The 10,067-nt window shown below is 35.2% G+C and overlaps 1 protein-coding gene and 1 pseudogene across 4 annotated transcripts; both read right to left on the bottom strand.

Moving 5' to 3' along the window:
* The window catches only part of LOC118060856 (sodium/hydrogen exchanger 1-like), a 4,455-nt pseudogene extending 744 nt beyond the window's left edge, over positions 1–3,711 (bottom strand).
* Positions 3,712–6,259: 2,548 nt separating this feature from the next.
* LOC118060998 (uncharacterized) lies at positions 6,260–9,982 on the bottom strand. Of its 4 annotated transcripts, none has more exons than XR_004689517.2 (8): positions 9,487–9,982; positions 9,003–9,082; positions 8,802–8,862; positions 8,142–8,199; positions 7,873–7,930; positions 7,364–7,436; positions 7,003–7,109; positions 6,260–6,591 (listed from the first exon to the last, which is right to left on the bottom strand). XR_004689517.2 is itself a non-coding variant. In XM_035074343.2 (8 exons), the coding sequence occupies exons 1-7, from the start codon at positions 9,814–9,816 to the stop codon at positions 7,030–7,032; spliced, it is 753 nt and encodes a 250-aa protein (XP_034930234.1). In that variant the 5' UTR covers positions 9,817–9,976; the 3' UTR covers positions 6,260–6,591; positions 7,003–7,029. The 4 variants fall into 4 exon arrangements, 2 of the variants coding, with proteins under 2 accessions (XP_034930234.1, XP_034930233.1); XR_004689516.2 differs by having other exon boundaries at positions 6,260–6,594; positions 9,487–9,981; XM_035074343.2 differs by having other exon boundaries at positions 7,003–7,122; positions 9,487–9,976.
* Between the last annotated feature and the right edge of the window lie 85 nt (positions 9,983–10,067).

Below are 10,067 nucleotides of genomic sequence, written 5' to 3'. Positions count from 1 at the left end.
AAGAACAACGATTATGGTACTGGTAATCATCAGTGCAGATTCTGGGGACCTCCTCATATAACTTGCAAACTGTCATTGCAGAGTGCACAAGTGAGAAATCCAGAAACCAAACATCATAATTTAAGTAACATGTTACGAACGTACTTGGTTATAAGATAAAGCAATTGTAACTGCACCTCTCATTAACCCTGCCCCACCACATAATAAACTGAGATTTCAAACAGTTAGCACAGTTTGGAGTCACGATAATAGCAATTGGCTAGATCATGCATGCAATAATCACCTGTTTGTTTGAAATGAATTTTTGAGCTCTCTCTTTTCTGAACACAATTTAAGATATTTGCTATAGGAAAAACAAATGCTGCCCTTCCAACTAACACTAATGCAAACAATGTTGAGCTGACGGCAGCTGAAGTTCCTGCACTGAATCATTGATGTGAAACAGGTTAGAAGTGACAAATGGTACTGTTCGAATGAAACCCTCCAGCCATAATGAATAATTTAAGAGTAACAAGCTAGATGCTGGAGCACATATATTCCAACACGCATCCACAAGCTTAAGTTAACTACTGTGTCCTTTTTCTAGGCTAATCAACCAAGTTGTGCAAGTGCTAAATTTCCATAGACTCTCAGGCCTAAACTGTAAAGATCATGGGTAGGATTTACCTTGCCTTGCTTTCTCTCCATTTGTCAATGTCTAAGGCATCCATACCCACATATAGAAATATGAAAGTTTCTGCAATGAATGACATTGTTGCAAATGCATGCCTGAAATTTATCAGCCACCGTGAAGATTATAACTTTTTTCCACTGAAACTCATGATACAACTGTTAAACGAACCAAAGTTTCGGCAAATTTAAGAGGAAATAAAAAAGGTGTCTACTCTTACTTGGTTGTTATCCGTGAGCTTTCTGTAACATTGTGCCATGTGTAGTGCGACATTACAATGCCACAGAAGAAAACTGTCAGAATCCCACTCAGATTTAGAAGCTGCAAGAAGAAAAATAAATTGACATTCAACCAATGATCCCATTCCAGTGGGGAATCAACTTATCCAAGTGGTACAAGCTCTTTGTTCTTTTCTGTTTTTTCTCTGCAGTTTACATCTTGAAGAAATTAGCTCATCACAGTCCTATATAAAAGATGAAATTTTCGAATTTTTGAGGTGAATGGTATTTTAGGATGGTTCGACAAGAATATGACAAACCCTAGCCCATCCAATTAGAAGATATAAACTCAATCCAAACTCAATCTAAGTAATAGCAGACGAGTGGTAAGGCTACTCAGGTGAGAGGAATGAAAATGAAAATTTAGTGGCATGTATTAATCTACTAGATTATGAGTGATGAATAGGAAGAGAGGGAGCATGGCTATCATTCAGATGTATAGGGCATAAAACATTTTTCCCTCACTGACTTCACACCTCTTTCTTTTACCAGGAAACATTTGAAGATTATAGTGAGTACCTCAGCTAGAAGGTATGACAAATAAGCCATAAGAATCATAAGTGCAAATTCACGATCAGTAGAATGCCTGTTGATGAGACAACAATCAAGTCAGGTTGGAATAACATGAATGAAAGTCAGCTTAATGGCCTCTCCAAAATTGTGAGCACGTATGAAACTAGAAGACTGGACTAAGCCATTTCCCTCCATTGATTTTAGACAAACCTTTACTTTTTTATCTAATATTGGAAACCATCATTTTCCCTAAGAAGTTAACAGTTTTGATTTACCTAAACTTCTTGACTTAAAACATGACCACATGCTGTGCATAGAAACTTAGATATGATGAAGGCTTTGGAGAACAGAAATATAGACATCAAAAAGGCCATTGCAATATTAGATGAAACAGAGAACTGAAAGACATTTCTCACCTTCCAAAGTAAAGTGTTTTTATGATAAAAGCACTTAAAAGACCCACCTGAAAAATTGCATTATTTCCATTTAGGTCCAAATCCACAAACACCACCCCTCAATTTATCAAGCAAAAAATAAGCAAGAGCCAAGAAGGTGCTACCGCTAGGCGCAATCAAAATTTGGCAGTGAAAAGACTATGATAGTTAGACTTACTGCTATACCAAGAGCAGTACTTGTGAAGAGGAGGTAAGGAAGGTCCCTATCAATTTTAAGACTGTTAAGCCATCAATGTTGTGGAAAATCCAGCGTTTGAACTGAATTGAAAAGCACAATAGAGGTAGCATCATTCACTACACCCTCCCCAAACACTATACTGTAAAGAAAGGGTGTCTCATCTTGACTGAGAACCTTGCAAGAAAAGAAAAGGCATTAACAACATAAGGGAATTATCAAGAACAACCTTGTTTCCATCCCAACGTTTAACTTTATTTAGTGTACCTGCAATGTGCAAACTGAGTCAGTTGCTGACATTATGGCACCGATAGCTGCAGATGCACGAAGCGGTAATTAAGATTCGCTAGTATCAGCTATGATTAGTGAATTAACTTAAATTAAACAGTTGCTATAAATCACCTAGGTGATCTTTGAGACTCAGGGATTTCACACCAATTTTCCTAAAAATCCAAAAAACACCTACAAGAATCATACAAACAAAATAAGTTGGCATCTTTCTGTTTTGACAGGATATAAGATAAAAACTTGATTGTGCTGTTGCTTCTTTTTATCAATATATAAATCGACAACATCAATTATCAGACATGCAAAATTACAGATGTTTGAAATGGATCTTACCTAGTGATATGATGCAGAATGAAATTACTGTGGCCAAATATTCCAAACAACAAGATTGTTGAAAAATTCTTGAAAAACCGCTTTTTCTTAACCTGGAATCTGGAACAGATACTCAAATTTTAATAAACAATAACTAGAAGGAGAGAAGAAAGAAACATGTGACTTAGGATTTTCTCAGAGACAATATATCAAAACACAAACCAAATCCTTCCTCGCAACATCAAACCAATTTCGATAAACCATCCAGAATTCACATCAGGGCAGAGAAAGAAGTCATACCCTGCATTGAAAATGATTGGAGGAAGCAAATAAAGGAAGAACAAATCCTCGCTAAACTTCAATAAATGCGAACTCTCCCCTTTCCTAACCAACAAAACCACACCACCAGCACACAACCCCTGCAAAAACAATCTACCCCATGTTACACAATCAATCAAGAACACAAAAGGGAGAAAACCCCATTATTTTTCAACCAAGAAACAATCAAGAATCAAATTGAGATACCAGAAGAAGTGCAGTGATGGACTCATTAGCCCAGCGGTTCTCTTCAAGAAGGTGACCAATAATGATACAAGCACAAAGGAGAGCAAAGAAGACACAAAGTGCTATTACGGTGCTAGTATTAAGGAATGAAGAATCTAATTCCAAAGGTAAATGTTCATGAGAGGACATGTTTTCAGGGCTAAGGCCAAACATAGCAGCATTCGAGATTTTTGTGGCCATTTCGAAGTTTAAATGGTTTGAAGAAATTTTAAGGAAAATGACAATGTTAGCATGGTTTTGTTCTTCAAGATGGGAAATGGAGGGAAGAATGGTAGTTGGAGCGAGGTTTTATCTCTCTGTAGTTGAGATTACTTTGAGTTTGCATATTTGACTAAAAATCTTCACTCGAGTGATGTAGAAGCTCATTACGTAAAGCAATTGCTATCCATTAGAATTAGTTGGTTAGATATATGATAGTTTGATGCAAAAGTTTAGCTAACTCAACTGGAATAACAGGTTATGCCATGCAATGTTATTCAACCTGCCGGCTCATGATTCAGTACAAAATCTGAGTTGGATAGTTTTACTGGGGTTGGTTTAGATTAATTAATAAAAATTAAAGTAAAAATGATGTTATTGTGAAAATTAATTTTTTTATATAAAAAAAGTTAAATCAAGTTTCGTTCCAGTCGTAAATTAACCAAATTAAATTATATCAATTCTATGTTGATTTTTTTAAAACCCAGTTAAGGTTAGGAGCTGGGTAGACCTGCTAAGCCAAACTAGGTATGCCATGGTAATTCTTGATTTTAATTGTCTGTGTTTCTTGAATTAGCTTTTGCGTGCTAAGATATTTTTTTTTAGATTGTTTTTTAAATGGATCATTCATATTTGGACAAATACATTTACTGGTGATGAGAAGTTTTTTTTTTTTTTTTTTTTTTTTTTACATATTAAATATGAAATAATAACATATAGAACGACCTCATAAAGTAACATTTCAAAGCAAATAATCTTTTTCTTTTGCCAGCCATTTTTTTTTTATCTTCTCATTGTAACCAAGAAAATGAAATTTATCACTTGATGTATAAAAATTCAAGAAGCTTTTAAAAGTCAAAATAGAGTTATATATTGAATATTTATAATAAACCTTAAACCTCTTAAAAATATTAAAATATAATATAAATTATATTCTAAGATCTCATCTAACAGTTTAAATTATTAGATTGTGATAATTTTTTAATATGATATCAGAGCATTGATGATCAAGCGGTTACGAGTTTGAATCTCACAATTTTCCATTTATTTGATAAAAATTAAACCAAAAATAATGTGAACATGTTCAAGTTTCAAATCCAAAAGGCTTTTACTTGAATGAGTGTGTTAGAAAATAATATAAATCATATTTTAGAATCTCATTTAATAGTTTAAGTTATTGAATTGAAATAATTATTTGATAAAAAAAAATACCTAGTTATCAAATAAATATTAATAATTTTTTATAATACCTCTTTACCCTACCACACGAAGAATGTCTTTGTAAATCCAATCTATTAATCCTCCATAGCAACAAAACACAAAATAAACCCCGTCGAGGGTAGGGTTGCCTTTCAAATTTGGTTAATCCACTCGACTTCACATCACCTGCCCATTAGCCAAAAACTCCAACAGTTGGAATGGTGTTTACAGGGTAGGGTTGCTTCCAAATTCTCCATCTTTACCTCTTCAACTGGTCTGAAAGCTAATAAATGATGTTACTCTTAAAGACAGAGGTTAATTTAACGATCGAGACCATGTTTATTTACTTTGGGACTGCTTGGTCCCATGTGAGCAAGATCTTCCATGAATGATGATGCATCAGTTGCAGTCGCTCATGGATCATGCACGACTGGATATAGCGGATGGACACGTAGCCTTTCAGCTTTGTACATTAGAATTTGAGTACGACGCCGGGCTACGTTTCCTGTGTGAAATCTCATCACCATGGTTGCCAGCTTTTAGGCAGCGAATAGTTGTGCTCTGTAATTAATGTGCGAAGTTCATAATATATTATAAAACCTAGCTTGAGTCGATAAGTCAACTTGTTAATCTAAAGTATAAGTTACATTTTGCTTTGAATTGTTCTTCTAACAAAAACATTAATATAGTTTTTTTTTTATAAATTATAATATTATCTTTTTATTTTTTTAATTAACATATAAGTTAACTTATTCAACATACTACTCGAGTAATCTTAGATGAAATCAACTCATAACTCAAGTCTTGTCTTGGAAGGTGGAGTGAGGTGGAGACTGGAGAGATTGGAGTTGTCAAATTTAATGGAGAGATTGCCATTTTCTTTTAGGCTCTTTGCATTTATGATGCCAACTACTGCACAAAAGTCTCCATCTAAGAACTTACTAGGCTGTTTTTCCTGATCATTTCGGACATGGATTCATCGACTGCATGCGGAATTGCTACAATGCCATTACCTTGAACATCAGCTTTAGATAATATGATCTAATGATCATTGGATTTTAATTTGAATTTAGTAGATTTTTTTTTCACTAATCTATTCCAATGCCAGTGTAAATTGTGTGGATGCCATGTACTGTGAGGGCCACCCTGCATATATAAGAGATGTGATGAGGGGGAGGCAGCGACTGATGAACATATCTTATTTGGGCTTAAATATCCCAATTTCATAATAATCTGTGAGGCCAATATGAGAAAAACTGCATCAATGTGACCAACAAATCTCCCGGATTTTTTTTTTTTAAAAACAAATCATGAAATGTTGGTTAATGTTTACTTATAAGAGTGGAAAATTCTCTGTTTCAAGCATGGTTTGGCCTCACAGGTTAACCTTGTGACCTGCTAATCTAGAACTTGACCCAAGTCGAATCAGTAAAAAAAATCTTGTTATTTCTTTAAAAAACAGCTTGGATTGAACCGAATCAACTCACCCAATTTAAAATCAGAGTCTTCAGCTGAGGGAACTCCAGGTCAGGTCTTATAACTACCATGCGAGATAAATGTCTAGACATCATGACAATCAATAGATCATGTGGAAGCATTTCAGGAGTAAAATGAAAATGAATGAGTCAAAATCAAAGTGAAAAGAACTCACCCAGTATCCCCTTACAGCTAATGGATTGTCGAAAATGAAGTAAAAATTGTGTTCCACTCAAAATTTTATTATAACCACATGGTTAAGAACTTTCCTAATACGAACGCAAAGGAAAAAACATCCCTCAAATCAAATCTTCCTCTCTCTATAAGCCGCATGCTGTCGGTGAAAGTAAGCTGCTGATAGCTGACCTTTACAAATCAGAACAAATAATGGATTGCATGAGAGTGAATCTCTGTGCTCGTGGCTTGTTTAGAATGCCTCCTCAATCCACTATGCAACAGGTTCTACTGCATCAAACACAGTGTAGCAATAAGAAGAATGCCAGGACAGCTGAAAGATTGGAAAAACATAAAAAGAAGTAGCTTATTTAGACTCTTAGGGTTCAATTTGTATCAGGATTCAGATAATAAAACATGAGTTCTGAGCCCTGAAGATGCCAAGACATGACCATCACATAACTTGGAAGGATAAACTAACTAGTATGCGGTTTAGATCTTAGGATGACAGAGTACCAGCTGGAATTGTCATGTTACAGGAGTTAAGATTATAAACCCAAGAAAAAGAAGCCTGTAAGTCAGAGAAGCTGATATATCATTGATCTTAGGTCTCTCTACACGTCCATCATGCAATACTTTCAAGAATGTTGTTCATAACAAGCCATCTGACTTGTTTTCCAAAGCACTCGGTTTATGAACCTGGAAAATCAGACGCCGAGCAGATTCCTACAGAACTGTCAGTGAAATAACAGCAGACCGAAGCTTTACACCATCTTCGTCCCATTTCGACTGTGGGGCAGTTGCTCCTGCGATAATTGCCTGCATTAAAATTACAATAATAACAGCTAGTGAATTGTAAAATCTAACAAATCACGATGATGGAGAATGTTCAGCGAGGCCAAAGATTAATACAAGATCAGTTATGGTTTCCATGTTGGGGCACATGAGCAAGCTATATATATTGGCTTTATCCAAAGAATTCTGACAGAGTAATGAGTTAATTCCACTAAAGACATGGGCACTGCAATCAATATTCTAATTGTAAGGTGAATGTATTAACCTTTCCACTGTTAACCACAGCTACTAGTGCCGCATGCTGTTCATCTTTGCCAAATTCATAGAAGTAATAAGTCCTGAAATTAACAAACAATGGAACACATATGTCAGAAAAGTATTGTAATTATAACATCCATGATCTTGTTCAAATAAAATATCATTTCCCTGCTGACATCCTGGTTGCTTCAGATTTAGTGTAGGGGTGATGGTATTTGTGTTTATTATCCAAGTCAATGGAGAAGGAAAAATATATGCTTCTATAGCTGATAAATGCAAGGAGTGAGGGTATTCGATTGATACCATTACAACCATTACTTCCTATTTTCTAAACAGCTAATTTTTATAAACAATACAGCAGTTTATTCAGTGTCATATATATATATATATATATATATATATATATATATCTAACACTGAATAAACTAATATATTCCGGAAGGTGCCTGTTCTACTTCAATAGCATTATTTACGAATTGAAGAGCCCCAGAATCAAGCAAAGATAGATAAATTTACCTGTAACCTTCCTCTTCTTTAATTTTTAGTGTACGGGCAGAGTATAAGGTTGTCCCACCTGCCATTGCATATAAATTGAGCTACCAGGACAAGATAGTTGAGAAGAATGCTAATCTACTTGTTTTTTCAAATGACAAATGATCAGCAGGGAAAGTGGAAACCATTTAATTTATTTTGTTTATTCCACAAGAAAGTTCAATATATACAAAGGATTTTTGGTTCTAAGAATCAAAACTTCAAGAATAACACAACTGAATGCAAAGACAGACCTGGAACAAAGAGCTTTGCAGCCTCCTTCAATGATCCCAAATCAGTAATATCTTTAGCCTGTCCATGTTAGAAAAGTACATAGTTTGTCGGAGAATTACTCTTTGAGATCTTAAAATTGGAACAATCTAAAATGACGGAGCGGGGGGGGGGGGGGGGGGGGCGGCATTATTCATCCATTTTACTTTTCTTTCGTAATTGGAAAATTGGAAATAAGTACAAGACTTGAAGGTTGTGAATTATAACAGCAAAAGGATAATGGAGTTCACAATGAAGGAGTAATATCTGCCATCCCACCAACAGGAAAACTCATATAGAGGTTAAGTTACAAGATAATAACCCTAGATAACCTGAAAATCATTGTAGTCTTGGATGAGATATCCTACCATGTTTAAAATCAGGGAAAATGCTGGCATTGTGCCCTGACAATAACATGCTTAGCTGGGGGCATTAAATTTTAGCAGACTTTTAATCTCGCAGATGTTTGCAATGAAATTAACTAATTTGACGAAGTAGACATGTCAAGAGTTACAATCAACTGCCTTAGTTCCAAATTTAACCATGAAAATGAACAAGGACGTTTAATGAGTCTTGCAGAGTAATACAGAAACAAACCAATACTAGAATAAAGGTGAAAGTTTGACAATTTTCACCACACAAACCTCTAAGAAGGTGATCTTCAGTTGATTGGAAGGGCGAACGACAACACTTAGAGCTTCAGATCTATGTTGACAAAAAGAAAATGCAACAAAAAACTTGCGTGAACACTATGACCATTACTATACAGTTTTATGCTTTACTCCAATGGAAAGCTGAATAAATATATACATCAAAGAGAATGAACTTGCTGTAGAATAATATACCCATCAGAAGATGCAAAACGGGCTGCAAAGGTCTTTGGCTTTGCCTTATCTCCATATAAAGACAGCCCAGCACTGTAATCCTAATAACATGATACAATAACCAAGTTGATGAAAAAAAAAATTCTGACACTGTGAACACATTTGACATTCAATTCCCTCAATCAAGATATCTAACTCTAAGAAAAACTGAATTGATTTTGAAAGTTTTAGTTTCAAAGCTTACTGTATCTATCACCAATGGTCAATTTGGAGCATCCTTTATCCTTTAAAACCCACTAAACTAAAATTATATATGCCAATTCATTGCATATTGGTAAGAATAAATTGTACAAAATGTTAGCAATAGTAGCCAAAACACCATACCCATGACTACCAACATTGATAAAAAGAACTCAAGAGATTCAAACTTGAACTCAAAACAGTTAAAAACATAAGAATGTATGGGTGAATAGTGAAGCCATAACAAAAATTAAGAAAAATATACCTCTGGTTCCATGATGTCCTCAAATTGAGGAGGGACCCTGATGGCAAAACCATCACCATAGAACTGAAACCAAGATTTTGTATTGGCAAGGATAGAAAGAACAGATTTTAAAGGTGGAGAAGGTTCAGCTAAGGCTGGTGCAAGAGGGTGTTGAGTGGCTAAGGAAATGAGACAAAGTGAAGTAGTTTTGAAGATGAACTGTCTCTTAGAGATGCTGCTGGGGAGGCTAGTGGCTTGAGGGGTTGGTTTTGGGCTATTGGGGTTTGGATTTTGTGGAGGGTTTAGAGGAGGAGGGTGGTGGTGAGGAGAGAGGGACAGGAGAATGGCCATGAGATAGTGAGTTTGGATTTCATGGTAGTTAAAAAAAAATGGAGGGAAGATAATGTGGGGTAGTGGTGGGGATTTTATCTCTTGGATTCTCTTAACAAAGGAAGGGTGTTTTGGAGATTTGGAGTAAATTTTACCAAATTATGTTATCATTCATCGTAATTGTAAGTAGTTTGATTCTCTTTCTCATTGGATTATCTCTATGATTATCTGATAATGCCACATAAATTATATTTATCAATCCCGGATGGACC

The sequence above is a fragment of the Populus alba genome, chromosome 13, assembly GCF_005239225.2.
Source record: "Populus alba chromosome 13, ASM523922v2, whole genome shotgun sequence".
Classification (NCBI taxonomy): Eukaryota; Viridiplantae; Streptophyta; class Magnoliopsida; order Malpighiales; family Salicaceae; genus Populus; species Populus alba.
This window is presented reverse-complemented; position numbering and strand designations above follow the sequence as displayed.